The following is a 16,570-nucleotide window of genomic DNA, read 5'->3' as shown; positions in this document are numbered from 1 at the left end:
ATACTATTCTTTCTGATTCTATAGTAAATGGAATTGCTCTTAATTTAATTTTTGGATTGCTCATTGCTAGTGTTTAGAACTACAATTGATTCTTGTACATGTATTATTTTATATCCATTTTTTTCTGTTAAAATATTGTGAACATCTTTCTATGTCAGAAAATATAGTTCTATAACATCATTTTGGTGACCCTGTAATATTTCACTTTAATATCTTATTTAATAAAAATATTTAATAGAAATCCACTGTAATATTTTATCTAACCAGCTCTTTACTATTAGACATTTAGGTTATTTTAAATTAAAAAACAAACTAAAATAACTCTGATACATACTTGCCACTAAATTTTTGCAAACTTTCTTAATTATTTCCTGGATATAAATGTCCACAAGTGGAGTTGTTAGGGCAAAATATATGCACATTGAAGTCATTTGCTAAGTGCTGCAAACATTGCCCACCTGAAAAGCTATACGTTTTGTTTTTGTTTTTGTTTTCAACCAAGGCTGTGATATTTGATTCCCTTAATTCTGTTTTTTTAATTAATTAATTAATTAATTAATTAATTAATTAATTTTTAAAAAGGCTTTCCTAGTTTGATAGGTGAAAGATGAGTCTCATTGGTGCTTTGCTTGCATTTCAATTCCTAGGAAGGTCAAAAAAATTTTCATATGTTTATTCCCCCTGCTAACTATCTTAGGTTTCCTAGCCTTGAGTATTCCACTGTTTATAGTTTTGTGAAAGCAATTTGTATATTAAAGTTATAAATCCTATGTCCTTTCTGGTAAACATTCTCTCCTCATGTGTTTGCCATTTTTGTTTAGTTATGGTGCTTTTGGATATACAAAACTTTCAGTTTCTCTGTCAACTTATCAGTCCTTGTGGTTTCTCCTTTTGGTGTTATACTCACAAATTTCTTTCCCCCTCTTTTTATTTTTGAAGAACAAACAAGATTAAGCCTTCTTCCTAGCACATATCCCAGTATTTAATAAATATGCTGGTCACTTCTCACTCCTTTCAACTGTACCGTCTTTTATGGCTATCTCAATCTTTGCTCAAGCAATGTTCTCACACCCTCCCTCTTTTCCCCTTCTCCTTCCTCGACAGCTCCAACCCTACTTCTCAGAGGCACTCCGGTCAGTCCTGGCCGGGGCAGAAGGGACACTCTCCCTGAATTGCTTAGAGCCCCTTAAGAGGGCTCGGTTTTGGGGAGACATCCTGCAAAGAAGACCAAATCTCGGCCCCGGGATGGGTGTGTCCTCTGCTCAGACGCCAGCGCGACAGCTCCAGTAATTCGCTCAACATCTCTCAGTTTATCTGTAAAATTTAGCAGATCGGGCATCTAAAGACATTCCTCCAAGGTGTTTTCGCAGCTTGGCAAACTACAACCTGCGCTAGCGGTTGTCTTTTAAATGTGCACGTTCCGCCACTCCCCATTCCCCGTGAGCTCCTTCGACCCCAGACTCCGAATGTGGTTGTAGTGCCGCAGATATTATTGGCGCACACAGTTGGAGAAATTGACGCGACCTGTCTTTTGACAATTGAGACGTCCGGGAAACCACAATGCCTTTGATGTAAGCTCTGCAGGCAGTGCCAATGTGCTCTGACGTCTCTGTCACCCAAGCCTTCCCCCTTGTCCGAGGTCCAGAGCTGGCCTTCATGACTGGTCTGAGACCGTGAGTCGCTGGGGAGGAGAACTCTGATTTCTGAGCGGGGCGTGGGAAGGTGGGGCGGTCGCGGCCCCCGCCTCAGCCGCCCGGGTGAGAGCCCGGGAACGCCTTTCGCTCTCCCCGCCCGCGAAGTCTGCAGGGCGCAGCGCGCTGCAGAGAGCTGGCCTGCCGGCCCGAGGCTGGGCGCTGTCAGTTCCTGCTCCGGCCGCGGCAGGTTCCACACCAGAGGAGCCGCCCGCACGCCGCGGGCTCCCGGCGCGTGGGGCGGGGGCGCGCATCGGCCGCCGCCCACGCGCGGGGGCTGAGCTCGCCCCTCCCGGGAGGATCGCGCGCTGCAGGATGGCGGCGGCCGCGCGGGCTCCAGGCTGGGCGTCCAGGCTAGTCCCGCTGCTCCTGCTGCTGCTGCCGCCGCCCGCCGTGAGCCCCGCTCGGGAGCCCCGTGCCGCGGCCCGGCTCAGCCTGCACCCGCCCTACTTCAACCTGGCCGAGGCGGCGAGGATTTGGGCCACCGCCACCTGCGGAGAGCGGGAACCGGGCGGCGCGCGGCCCCGGCCCGAGCTCTACTGCAAGTTGGTGGGGGGCCCCACCGCCCCGGGCAGCGGCCACACCATTCAGGTACGGTCCTGGGAGCGAGCGAAGGGGGCGGGGGGCGAGGGGCGGGCCCCCTCCCCGCGCTGGCCAGCGACCCGGAGCAGAAGGAGGGGGGCCCTTTCCCCGCGAGCGCTAGGGATCCCCCTGGCTCCCCCAGGCCCCGCGCGGACCGGCGACCCTGGGAGGTGGGCTCGGTGCCCCGGAGCGATCCTGCGGGAGCTCCTCTCTTGCCAATTCGCCGCCCGAGGCCGGGACCAGTAGAGTGCGCGAGCTAAGTGAAGGCTGAGGTTAAGTTTGCGGGCGCAGCAGAGAAAGTCCCGAGGTGCGCTCCGGGGTGCCTGAAACCGTCTCCCCATCCTGCCTCCGTCACTCAGGTAGCGCCCGGCCAGGCCATGAGTGCCCCCCCCCCCCCAGCTTCACTGGCGCGCCTCCTTCCAGGCCCTTCTGTCTCCCCGACCTTATTCGGAGAAGTTGGTAGCAGTGGGTTTCCGTGGCGTGCTGGGAGAGAACTTTTAGGTTATATCTGCGGCATCACTCCGATGGTGCCCCTCACGGCACTGCCCGAAGCGCCACCGCTCAGGGTCACTGGGGCGAATGAGACTTGAAATGGGCAGAGATGACACGGCGCTCAGGGGCCATCAGACTCATCCCGCGAACACCTGGTGTAAATGATAGTGTTGCTGGTGCTTAATCAGCATCTGGAGGTGTGCCAGGTCTTTACACAGGGCCCCTCACAACAGCGCTGGGAACCGGAGCGGGTGAGCAGGTTAGGAAACGTGCCAGAGTCTTAACGTAGGGCAGCGGAATTTGAACCCAGTCCTGACTGGAAATCCTCTTTACACTGAGCCGTGATTCATAATTGCCTCCCTTGTTCTACTGGGAACTATTGCTGAGGAATGGGAAAGTGCTGCCGGAAGAGGGAGTAATTTTGGAGCTTGGGCTCCAAAGGCAAAAGATTGTCATTGAGAATCTAGGTCATGGTTTAGAAACTCTTGGTTGCGCACTTCATAAACGACAAATTGTTGAACATGCAATGCCAGTAAGTGCTTATTTACTTATAAATTATATGCATGTATTGCTTTATTAATATATTGTGTGTACTAGAAGACAGGCAAGAATAGAAATAAAAAGATAAAATAACAATGATGAAAATACTTTTAAATTTTCTTTATTAACAGCGCCAAATAATTTTGCTTTCTCTAAATATTTAATTTCTGATTGTAACTATTTATAAATATACAAATGTAATTATGTATATCATTATTTTTGACAAGTTTAGCTTAGCACTTACGATCTGGCAATTCAAGGTTGGTTTTACATTAATAGTCGAAATTAGTAGTTGTCATAGCTGAAAAGATACCTCAAAAATCTGTAGATTCAAGGAGAAGGACCACTGCATTGACCAGTGAGCTCCAGAACCAGCTACATAATTCACAGAGCCCAGTGCAAAGTGAAAATCTGAGCCCCTTGTTCAAAGATTATGAATTTCAAGATGGTGATAGCAGAGCATCAAATTAAGTGAGGGGCCTTTCAGAGCATGGGGTTCTGTGTAAGTGCACAGGTCTGATACTGTCTGAATTCACTAAATCATGGTACTCATATTTCTGCCCCATCCTTCAATCATTCTAAAAAAATTTTAAAGTAGACACTTGACCAGTCAATGTTTGCTTTTCAGGTGGCATTTAGTACTTCCTGGTGGGAAGGTATTATGTTTTAATGGTTTAAAAAAATAGATTCAAAACTCACTGCAAGTAGTTTTCTGGAAAATATTAAAATACATTACAAAATTATGTGTCCAGGTTTTTAAACTGTGCAAATAGGAGAACTTTTAGAGTAACCCAGTTCCGTCTTTTCAGCAACAAAAAAATGAAACATTTCCAAACATCTATTTTCCAAAACACTCTTTTCAAAAGCGTACATTTCTTTAGAATAGTATTTGCTTTTTCACACATTGCTGAAACAACACTTTTACTTTGGTAGGTACCTCTATTTTTTGGTAAATATTTATCAGGTGGTGTATTACTGGCAGCTACTTGTCATCCCAGAAAAAGCAAATTTGGAATTTTTTGTGAAAAAAAATTGTGACTCATCTTTAAATTTCAAAGTCTTTTAAGTACTTTACCATGAGATAAGCAGTAGATCTGTGTCATCAAAAGAATTTCTTTGTCACTCCTCATTTTAGTACAAGATTGGAACTGTTCTGCTGTCTAGGGGAATAGAATCCCCATGTCCACTTAACCAGGCCCACGTAAGCTTCGCTGTGTCATGGTCAGATGAGAGCCTGATGGAACCCCTCCTCCTCTTCCCTTGGGCAGACAGACACTCAGGACCATTGTGACCAGCTGACTTGTGGACGGGGTAAAGGCCCTAAGCAGTCTGCACATTAAATACTAGTCAAACTGAATTTCTTCATTTTTAAGTAAAATATACACGTTTTGATAGTCCCTTCTGGCCACTGCATTGGATTACCTGGCACATCCAACTTTGGAGAGAGCTGTTCTGACTATGGGAAGAGTAAATGCAAGGGGAGGAAATTTTCAACTGTCTCCTCTCCCCTAGATTTGCCTGGGAATGGGCCAACCTTCATTCTCTGCAACTTCCATTTTCTTTTGAGAGCTCATAGGTTGGTACTACCATCTTGGAGGTGCAGAAAAGTCATATTTTCTGTTCTGATTGAGTTTCCAGGATAGGTCCTCAAACCTTGGTTCACAGTCCTAGATAGAGTAGGAAGTGGCTTTCCTGAGGTCGTTCAGCAGACTGTATTTCTAGGCCAAGCTATAGCCTGTGGAAAAAGGATGCCATCTGGTGTTATACCTTATTATTCTTCCCTAAAAATAAAGGGTGAACAAGAGCTCTGCTGAATAGTGCTTTCTGCTTTCACAGCTGAGGGCTTGAAAAGATGTACTGATTGCTGATGTGAGAGGCTCTTACCTCATGAGGACAGAAGTGTGTTGGAGAAGAGACGGGGAAAGGGAGTTCTAGAAGCTGGGCTATTAGATGCTCACTCTAGGCCAGTGTTGGCAGCCGCTGGTGCAGACCCACCTTTCAGGAAACTGAGGGGTGATAGGAGAAGGGTGGGAGGTTATGACTGATCAGTTGGTTGTACCCGAATGATGATTATCTTGAATCTGTTTATGCTCAAGTTGGGAAATGGAGAAGAGTTAACTAAAACAGTTCTGTTTCTTTGAGCTTTCTAAAAAAAAATCTTTAGGGCTAGCCAGGATTCAGAATTTCAGGCCGGAAGCATTTTGCAAAAAGATGTAAAAAAAATGAGTAAAAATCGCATCTTAGAATAAAGCCTGGGTTTATGGTCCTGACTCTATAATAATAATGCTGATTCTTGAATGGTAGCATCTGTCAATAGGTAGGGCATTTTAAAAGTCTGAATTTTGTTTATTGTGTGAAAAATGTTCACTGTGGTTTCTCTGGATTTCAAATTCATTAAATAAGATTTTATATACTTGTTACTGCTCAGACATTAAGTTTTTGGTGTTTGAGAGTTCTTTGATTCAGGGATTTTGTCTGTCTGGTTCATAGCTGTATCCTATGCTTAGCACAAAGCCTGGAACAGTATATGTGCTTAGAAAATACTGAAGGAAAAGATAGTGTAATGAAGACACAGCTAAGGACTGTAAAGAAGTTAATATAAAGAATAGATAAGAAAAATGCATAAATTAATTCTATTCTGCTAAGAAGTTAAGTATGACTGAAATCTATCACACTTTATGCTTCAATTTTAAATGTTTCCTTATCTATGGAATCATAGGTATGATTATTATTATTTACTGACATCTGATAAAGATGATGGTAAAATGTAAGTGGAAGGCGGTATTGAAAATATAACCTTGTGTTTGGTTTAGCTTGGCAGAAACACTACACTCAAAAGGAGTGGCGTGAACATATTTACCAAACATACGATATCGATTTTGTTCAACACATCTTCCATTACGTTCCTTCGTTGCATTATAATTTATGCACAGGAATGTGTATCTAGTCTGAATGAAAATGGTAGAGGAGTGCACACATGTGAATTACAGCCAAGAGCAAGAATGCTTGCCACAAAGTGGTCTAGGTTGTGTGTTTGTGTAACTTGGACTAATGGCCATAAACAGGAAACTCAATTTCACTAAGGCTGTTTATAGAACCATTGTGAAAGAGAAACCATTTGTTAGCTTCAACAAGGGCCTTTTCCTTTGTGAAACTGATAGGAAAGTCTTGAGCAAAGGCTGAGAAATCAAAGACATTTACTATTCTGTTGATATATTTGTAACAATTCTTAGCGATAAGAGTTATTTTGAGACTTCAGACAAATGACTACAGTCAGCAATTTAAAGATGAATGATCCTTTTTATTTTTTTTAATTTTTTAATTTTTTTTAAAGATTTTATTTATTTGAGAGAGAGAGTGAGAGAGGAAGAGGGTCAGAGGGAGAAGCAGACTCCCCACTGAGTGGGGAGCCCGATGTGGGACTCGATCCTGGGACTCCAGGATCACGACCCGAGCTGAAGGCAGTCGCTTAACCAACTGAGCCACCCAGGCGCCCTGAATGATCCTTTTTAAAAATGATTTTCCCCATAGTTCCGTGTGAACATTAGCTGAAGTTTAGCAATGAAAGTTTATGTGCGAATCATTCAAAGACAAACATAAATGTTTTCCTTTGGAGAGCCATGTTCACTCACCAGCAAAGGAACATGGTTCCACACACCAGAATGTCAGCAATTTAAATTTTTGCTTCAACAAATCACAGATTACTGGAGCTCATGGATCTTCAGGGTTGTGGAAGGTGAATAATTGGAAATGGGGATGTTCAGTCCTTGAATGGCAGGATTTTACTTCATGCTCTGAATTACCTATGCCATTGAGAACATGGATCATTTAATCTGAGAAAAAGAAGTAAATAGTATAAGGAAAGAGAAAGACAAAAGGTTATTAATTTCAGCCCCTCACTTATGAGAAAACTATACTTACTTAACCCATTACAGAAAGTTAGCTGTGTTCATTTTACCTCTTTAATGCATATATGAATGTGAAAACTACACATTTTCTTCATTTTTTTTTTTTAAAGATTTTATTTATTTATTTGACAGAGAGAGACACAGCGAGAGAGGGAACACAAGCAGGGGGAGTGGGAGAGGGAGAAGCAGGCTCCCCGCGGAGCAGGGAGCCTGATACGGGACTCGATCCCAGGACCCTGGGATCATGACCTGAGCTGAAGGCAGTCGCTTAACCAACTGAGCCACCCAGGCGCCCCATTTTTTTTTTTTTTTTTACCAAAACTAGTTTGAAGTATGTGAGTCATTTTTAACAGTTTTATTGAGGCATAATTTAAATACTATAACATGCGTCCATTGTAGGTGTGACTTAAATATTTTAAAATAAATTTATAGAGTTGTGCAACTATCACTAGAATCTAGTTTTAGAACATTTCCATCAGCTCCAAATTTTCTCTGTGTCTACACACTCAATTTCTGCATCTATTTCCACTACTATGATTTCTGTCTCTAAAAATTTTTCATTTCTGTAAATTTCATATAAATGGAATTATACAATATGCGGTCTTTTGTGTCTAACTTTTTTTTAAGAGGGGGAGGAGGGTGGTAGGGGCAGAGGGAGAGGTAGAGAGTCTTAAGCTGACTCCACACCCAGCGAGGAGCTGGACACGGGGCTTGATCTCACGACCCTGAGACCAAGACCTGAGCCGAAATCAAGAGTTGAATGCTTAACTGACTGAGCCACCTGAGCGCCCCTTTTGTGTCTGACTTCTTTCACTAGGCATAATAATTTTGAGGTTGGTTTTTTTTTTTTGGTTTTTTTTTTTGGTTTTTTTTTTTTTAAGATTTTATTTATTTATTTATTTGAGAGAGAGAAACAGCATGAGAGGGGAGAGGGTCAGAGGGAGAAGCAGGCTCCCCGCTGAGCCGGGAGCCCGATGTGGGACTCGATCCCAGGACTCCGGGACCATGACCTGAGCCGAAGGCAGTCGCTTAACCAACTGAGCCACCCAGGCGCCCTTGAGGTTGTTAATATTGCTGTATGATTTAGTAGTTTGCTTCTTTTTATTGCAGAAAATAGTATGCCATTGTATAGCTATACCTCATTTTCTATATCCAAATCATGGACATTTGGACTGTTTTTAGGTTTTGGCTACTATAAGTAATGCTGCTATGAACATTCACAAACAAATCTTTGTGTGGACATAAGTTTTCAGTTTTCTTGGGTTGATTCCTAGGGGTGGAATTGCTGGATCACATAGTAAATTTATGTTTAAGTTTTTGAGAAACTACCAATTATTGAAATGGAGTACTGATGTCTCCAATTAATGTTATGGAACTTTTTGTCCCTTCAGTTCTGTCAATTTTTGCTTCATGTATATTTGAGGCTTTTTTTGTTTGGTATAGATATATTTACACTGTTATATCTTCTTGAAGGATTGGCCCTTCTATCAATGTGTCATGTGTGTCTTTATCTTTTGTAACAATTTTTGACTTAAAGTTTATTTTGTCTGATATTAGTATAACCACCCCATCTCTCTGGATTATCATTTGCATAGAATATCTTTTTTTGTCCTTCAATTTTCAATTTATTTGTGTCTTTGGATCTAAAGTGAATCTTTTGTAGATCTGCATTGTGGCTTTTTTTTTTTTTAAATCCATTCTGCAAATTTTTGCCTTTCCGTTGCTAAGTCTAATCCATTTACATTTAAAGTGATTACTATAAGGAGGACCTTATTTCTGCTATTTTGCTATTTGTTTTCTATATGTCTTATATTTTTTTGGTTCCTCAATTCCTCTGTTACTACCTTCTTTTGTGTTTAATTTCTTTTTCTTTTTTTAAAGATTTTATTTATTTATTTGACAGAGACACAGCAAGAGAAGGAACACAAGCAAGGGGAGTAAGAGGGGGAGAAGCAGGCTTTCCGCTGAGCAGGGAGCCTGATGCGGGGCTTGATCCCAGGGCCCTGAGATCATGACCTGAGCCAAAGGCAGACACTTAACGACTGAGCCACCTAGGCACCCCCAATTTCTTTTTCTAATGAACGATTTTCATTTCCTCCTCATTTACTTTTCTATATATTTTAAAATTATTTTCATAGTGGTTACTCTGGGGATTACAATTAACACCCTAAGTTTGTAACAGTCCAGTTTGCGTTGATATCAGATTAGCTTCAGTAGCATCTAAAACTCTGCTTCTATACAGGTCTGTCCCCCCTCTTTATGATGTTATTGTCACAAATTAGATCTTTACACACTGTTGCCCATTGACATAAATATATAATTATTGTTCTGTGCATTTGTTTTGTAAATCATATGGGAAAAACCAAAAATCCAATAATTCTGGCTTTTGTATTTATCTATGTAGTTAACTATACTGGTGTTTTTTATTTCTTTGTATGGCTTTTAGTTATTGTCTAGTATCCTTTCATCTCAGCTAAAGGACTCCTTTAGCATCTCTAGCCTTTTAGCCTTCAATAGGGCAGGTCTACCAGCAACAAACTCCTTCAGCTTTTGTTTATTTGGGAATGTCCTAATTTCTCCCTCATTTTTGAAGGATAATTTTACCAGGTATGGCATTCTAGATGGCAGTTTTTTCCTTTCAACATTTTAAATATATCATCTCAATGCCTTCTGGCTTCCATGGTTTCTGATGAAAAATAGGCTGTTAATCTTATTGAGGATCCCTTGTATGTGATAAATTGCTTCTCTTTTTCTGTTTTCAAGATTTTCTCTTTGTCTTTTGACAGTTTCATTGTAATGTGTCTTGGTGTGGATCTCTTTGAGTTTGTCCTTCTTGGAGTTTGTTAAGTTTCTTGGATGTGTAGATTCATGTCTTTAATCAGATTTGGGACGTTTCAACCATTATTTCTTCCAGTATCCTTTCTGCCTCTTTCTCGTTCTTCTGTGAGACTCCCATAATGTGTATATTGGTCCATAGGTCAAGGTCCTACAGGTGCTTTGAGCTTTTTTATTTTTGTTCATTCTTTTTTCTTTCTTATTCTCAGGCTAGATATTTTCAACCAACTTATCTTTAGCTCACTGATTATAAGTTGTTATAGGTTTTTGAATAGATTGCAGAGTTCTGAAAATGTTCATTTTGACAGCTTTTTTTGTGAAATTAATTGTTGCTTTAGTGGAGGAACAGATCCTTGAAGCTCTCTCCTCTGCCATTTTTGTTGACATCCTTACATCTTCTTTTTGAGTGCATCCTTGCTTTCTGGTACTATAACATGTTCCAGGGCCATTTTTAATTTTTTTTGCTCCTGACTTGGAACCAACTGGTCTTTCAAGGAGCATTGTTTATTTATTTATTATTATTATTATTTATTATTATTATTGTTTATTTATTATGGGTGTGGTATTTGGAAACCAAGATGTGGGTATCAGGTAAATGCTCATTGTTACTAGTGTATCATTGCTTTTAGACCCTTTCAGTGGGCAGAGCTAGGAAATATATGAATATCTACTAATTTATATATGCACACACATCTACACTGGAGATGCAATTGATTTTTGCATATAGGTCTTGTATCCTATGACCTTGCTGTAGTTCTTTTGTAGACTCTTCAGTATTTTCTACATACAGAATTACATGTGTTTTATTTTTTCATTTCCAATCTGTATGCCTTTAATTTCTTTCTTTTTTTTTTTTTTAACTCATTCATTCATCACAAACACTTATTAAGTGGGTCTTACATGCCAGGCATCATGTTTGATGCTGAGGATGCAAAAATGATCCAGACATGATCTTTCTGTAGATTACTAGTGTTTTTATGGCCTAATTTTCTTAAAAGACCAGAGAAACTCCTATGAGGGAAAATAGGATATCATCTTATTGTATATATCTTCAAATTACTCTCATTTAGAGGTGACTAACTCTGGCTCTACAATCATGTAGACCCAAGTTAGAATTTTAACTCTAAAGCTCTTTGACCTTGGAAAATTGCATAATCTCAGTTTCCGCATATATAAAACAGAATTAATAATAGTGTCTATCTCACACATGTATTGGGAGGATAAAAAGCACTCAGCATATATTGTGGCACATAGTGCTCAGTAAATGTGTTTTTTCATGGTATGAAAAAATTGTTAGGTAAGATTTCTAAAGTGGTGAACTACAACAATGATTTTCCACAATAGTCATTTAAAATTTTTGAGTAAAAAATTCTTTTTTTTTTTTTTAAGATTTTATTTATTTATTTCACAGAGACAGAGATAGCGAGAGCAGGAACACAAGTGGGGGAGTGGGAGAGGGAGAAGCAGGCTTCCTGCTGAGCAGGGATCCTGATGTGGGATTCGATCCCAGAACCCTGGGATCATGACCTGAGCTGAAGGCAGATGCTTAACGACTGAGCCACCCAGGCGCCCTTTTTTTAATTTTTTAAGATCTTATTTATTTGGAGAGAGAATGTGAAAGAGTGGTGGGAGGAGCAAAGGGAGAGGGAGGGAGAATCCCAAGCAGACTCCTCACTGAGCATGGAGCCCTACACAGGGCTCAATCTCAGGACCCTGAGATCATGACCTGAGCCAAAATCAAGAATCAGACACTTAACTGAGCGAGCCATCCAGGCACCCCTAAAATATTATTTTGATAATGAAGTGTACAGTGCATTATATACTGAACATATTTGGCATGCTAAATTATCCACAGGCAAAGTGACTCTTCTAGGATAACAATGTTAAATTGTTTTGGTACTGTGTTGATAACTAATTTAGATATTATTTGTTTACACAGGGACACATTTTTATGGCAATTAAAGAGTTATTTTGGGGGGAGGGCAGCCATGGAATTGGACGAGGAACAGCTGTCCACACAGCCAGCCTTGGAGACCGAGGGGTTGCACTTCCTGCAGGTCACAGTGAGCCCCCTGCTAGTCCCTATGGCTGGCACATCACCCGCTGAAGGTGTTCAGCTGCATCCTTCTCTGTGTGGTGTTTCAGAAGCTTTCCACCCAGCTGAGGGCCTTGAGGCAGAGGCAGCTGGATGGCTGTGGAACCTGATGTCATTAAAGGACAAGAGGCTGTAGCAGCTGCTTATTTGAAAATGCAAGAGGAATTAAAGGCACAGGGTGAAAAGTATAAGGAAAAACTAAGACAGTTCAAAGAACAAAAAAAGGAGACAGAAGATTGGAATGTGGGACAGCATGCAAGAAGGAAAAATGTACAATGGAAATGTAAGAAAGCCCCCAGAAGAAGAGAGTGCTGGGCTTTCAATCTCATCGGTCATTGTGAAATGAAAATCTGACAGAAAGCCTTTGCGGGGAGGTGGTTACCACCCTTTGTCTGGTGAAGGAGGTGGAACCTACTCCTGGAGACCTGGGCAGAGGCACATCATCAGGTAGATGAGGCTGAGAATCTTGTTAGTGATGCCTTTGACGTTAGCGGGATGAATCCTTAACCCTCAATTCGGTTGCCTGATGCACGTTTTTCACAGTGAGTAGCCATGGGGGGGAGGTTTATTTCTTTTCTTTACTACACCTGTACCTTTAATGGTTGATGTCAGCATAGGACATAGACATCAGCACCAGCAGTAGGGGCAGTTGGTCACACTTCACTAAAGCCAGTGATTGCATTCACTGATTTCATAGGTAATTGCTAGTTGGTAGATAAAGGCCTCTGGGTGATTAACAGTCTTGATAAAAGAGATCTAGTAATGGTTCTTCAAGTTAGAAGCCCCAGCTGGTACGAGAGTCTCTGTGACAGGTTGTGCTGAATGATGTCTTTCTTGTAAATGGTGAGCCCACCAGTGAGGATTTCTGATGCAGACAGATGATGGGGTTGTTTCTACATATTTATTGTTATGTACAGAACTTTGGAAAAAAGAAACTGTAAATATTTAAAAAAATGCAAAGAACATTTTTAGCATCTTTATTAAATTCAAGGAAACTCTTTATGAACTTGAATTTGTCTATCAAACACTAAACAACTTTTTAGCATTCCAAAAAAAGTAACCATTCCATTCCATTCTGGAACCATTTGCCTAGTGAGGAAAAAGTTTCATTAAATGGTGCCTCAGTGGTCTTAGTCAGTGGAATTGACTGTATACATGGGCTTCTGGCCAAGGGACATGTGGGGGCTGAAATCCAGCCTGGGCAAGGCTCTATCTGCTCAGAGGCAGTGAGACTTTTTTCTGCTTCATAAAAAAAAAAGAGCTTTTTGCATGAGCTAGCAGGGCGTTGATTAGATCCCTCATGCCAACAGGGTGGAAAATGCCCTGGGGAAAGCCAACTCATTGAATCTCATGTGTCCTGCCATTTTTTCAATGTTACTGTATTTTCTTAGTGGTTTTCCCATCCTAGATGCTCAGAAAACACATGTGAAATTAATAAATGAACATTAGCTAGAGAGAAATATGGGTTTTAATGAGATTATTTATGCAGAGCTTAACTGTGAGAAGTGGGAAAAAGAATTCTCCACTACTTTCAAGTTATGCCATTTACTGCATATACTGTGTACAGAAATGATACAAATAAAGAGGCAGAAGGGTGAGCAGGGAGAACAGCCTAGTGATCAGGGGACTTACTCCCCTGCTCAGTGCAAGGTATTAGTTTAACACACACTTATATAACACTTACTGATGCTTGGCACTGTTCTAAAGCACCTTACATGTACTGAATTCTTCATCCTCATAACCACTTATGAAGGGGCTACTCTTAGTGTGCTCATTTTACAGATGAGAAAACTGAAGCACAGAGAGGTTAAGTGATTTGTTTAAGATCAGAATGCTACTATGTGGTATGGCCAGGGACTCCAGCTGCAGAGTTCATGCTCATACCCATCTACTAACTATTCCTTCCTCAGAGTTGCAGCCAAACAGTGCACCATCTTGCTAATTCCATTCATTATCTTGGAGCCATTTATCTTCATGTCTGGTGTCCTTATTAGCTAGATCTTGAGCTCTCTGAGGGTGGGGCCACAGTTTCCTGCTCGTGTCTGTCTTCCCTGTAGCAGCATGTCACGGATACTCCATAGATGATTTTTGAAGAAACTTTCAAAGGACAACACCATCATAGAATTTTCCCATTGGAGCAACACCTGGATAGAAGTGCTGTTTGACAAAAAAAATACCTGAATTTCAACAACCTGCCTTTGGAAGGCAGGTGTGGCCCTGATGTGTTAAATTTCAAAGTAGAGGTATCTGATAACAGCGGCCAAGACCAAGAAGCTACAAGAGACAAGAAAGGTTCCTTCCTCTACAGATTTCAGAGGAAGCAGGGCCCTGCCAACACCTTGATTTCAGTCTTTTAGCTTCCAGAATCGAGACAAGACATTTCTGTTGTTCTCAGCCACCCAGTTTATGGTACTTTGCTATGGCAGCCCTGGGAGGCTAATACAGTAACTGTTTGTCTTTTGGGCTGCCATAACAAAGTAGTATAGATTGGGTCACTTATAAACAACAGAAATTTATTTCTCACAGTTCTGGAGGCTGGGAAATCCAAGGTCAAGGTGTGGGCAGGTTCAGTGTCTGGTGAAGACCCACTTCTAGTTCATGTTTTTTCGCTGTGTCCTCACATGGTAGGAGAGGTGAGCGATCTCTCTGGGTCCTCTCTTATAAAGACACTCATCCTATTCAGCTCATCCTCATACCATCATCTTGGGGGTTAGGACTTAACATATGGAATTGCGGGAAGGGGGACACACAAATATGCAGTCCATTGCAGTCATTTAACTTTAAATCAGATAACCAGTCTCTTAATCAGTCAGCTGTACTTACTGACTATTCAGTGTGTGAGTTATCTGTGTGTGGGAGAGTGAGGATGAAGGGCACTGTATGAGGCCCCCGGGGTAGTTCTAGGCTCTCTGTTCTTGAGACTTCGCAATCTGGCAACTCAAAGTGTAGTCTCGAAATAGAATGAGGATTGCTCTTGGCTGAACAAATATTTAGGGATCACCCACCTTGAGGCATATTTATTTATTTATTTAAAGATTTTATTTATTTGGCAGAAAGAGACACAGCTAGAGAGGGAACACAAGCAGGGGGAGTGGGAGAGGGAGAAGCAGGTTTCCTTCAGAGCAGGGAGCCCTATGCAGGGCTCGATCCCAGGACCCTGGGATCATGACCTGAGCCGAAGGCAGATGCTTAACGACTGAGCCACCCAGGCGCCCTGAGGCATCTTTAAGTATGAAGAACGTATCAGAAGGGCATAAAGTAAGGATTGACTAATGCAGGTGAGACTCTGGGAGTTTGGGAACAATGGATACATGGATACCGTGAGCCTTGGATCCCTTTTGCACAGAGCCTGGTGGTTGGATGATTCCTTCACCACTAGTGAGGGCTGAGGGGCTGCGTCAGGGGAAGGATGGGGTGGGATTGTGAAATGAAAGGCCCAGTTCCCCATGTCCTGGGATTTGCTCTGCGGAGACTAAATATTGCTGAGGATTTGTGTGCACCAGAAGACATCGGTGGCCAAGATTCTAATCAAGGTCGTTCGCATAGTGATGTGAAGAGTACAAAAATTTCAGACTTTCAAATTTTCCTGTTGTCTTCTCTGTTTCCAGGTGGCTTTCCTATTTCATGGTGACAACTGATCACTTAATGTATCTTTAATGTGATCCTGAATGTTTTTAATGAACCAGAAAAATTAGAAAATGGTGGGAGACCCCATTAGGAAAATCTCTTAGTAAGAGTGCCATAAACTAGTTGAAGTTTTTTTTTTTTTTCTTTCGTTTTCTTTCATTATCTTTTAGGTTAACTTAGTAGTCTTTATCTGAGTAAAAATATAAAAGTATTGAGGTTACTCTTTCTAACAGTAATAAAATCTTCTTTCCCTCTCTCTGAGCGCCATGTAACTCTTCGTACCTCCCATACACTTGGTGTCACCTGCAGCCTCCATTTTCTTTGATCACTTGCCTGCCTCGGTTCTGGGTGTTGTTCTCTCTGGCTATTACGTACAATGATTGTCACTCTAGCTTAGGAGGATTGGAGCTGAAATAAATTACATTTAGAACTGCTCGACCAACCACAAGGAAGATGAGGCCGGGGGCTTTCAGAATCATGACAGAGATGTTTGCAACCGGTGGCTCTCCATCTTCATTGAAGACAAATAGAAGGGGATGTGTAATGTTGCATCACAAAGGATTGGGATCAGCTGTGAGCAGAACTGCCTATGCAGAGTGCACTGCATCACTGAAAGGGCTTTTAAAGAAGAGGGGATGAGAGTCCTTTACTAGGTCAAAATCCCGTGTGTCATCTTGTAGGCCCATCTGCAGATAATTAGAAGGCTTTGACTGGCAGGCCTCCTGGTGGAAGCTGCCCTCCCCACACCGGACCTGTACACAGTGAGTACGTTGCACTTTTCTGCAGGGAGTTAGAACCAA

The 16,570-nt window shown here is 41.8% G+C and overlaps 1 protein-coding gene across 2 annotated transcripts in view; it reads left to right on the top strand.

Moving 5' to 3' along the window:
- Positions 1 to 1,638: 1,638 nt before the first annotated feature.
- The window catches only part of LAMA3 (laminin subunit alpha 3), a 267,772-nt gene continuing 252,840 nt past the window's right edge, over positions 1,639 to 16,570 (top strand). For both annotated transcript variants that reach the window (XM_054510344.2, XM_045886917.3), the window contains exon 1: positions 1,639 to 2,282. In XM_054510344.2, coding sequence (XP_054366319.1) covers positions 2,007 to 2,282 — 276 coding nt within the window. In that variant the 5' untranslated portion in view covers positions 1,639 to 2,006. The remainder of the gene's footprint in view (positions 2,283 to 16,570) is intronic.

The sequence above is a fragment of the Mirounga angustirostris genome, unplaced genomic scaffold (assembly GCF_029215605.1).
Source record: "Mirounga angustirostris isolate CCGP_5_RB_7025 unplaced genomic scaffold, mMirAng1.0.hap1 SCAF_14, whole genome shotgun sequence".
Classification (NCBI taxonomy): Eukaryota; Metazoa; Chordata; class Mammalia; order Carnivora; family Phocidae; genus Mirounga; species Mirounga angustirostris.
The sequence above is the reverse complement of the archived record's forward strand: the minus strand, read 5'-3'. Positions and strand labels throughout refer to the sequence as shown.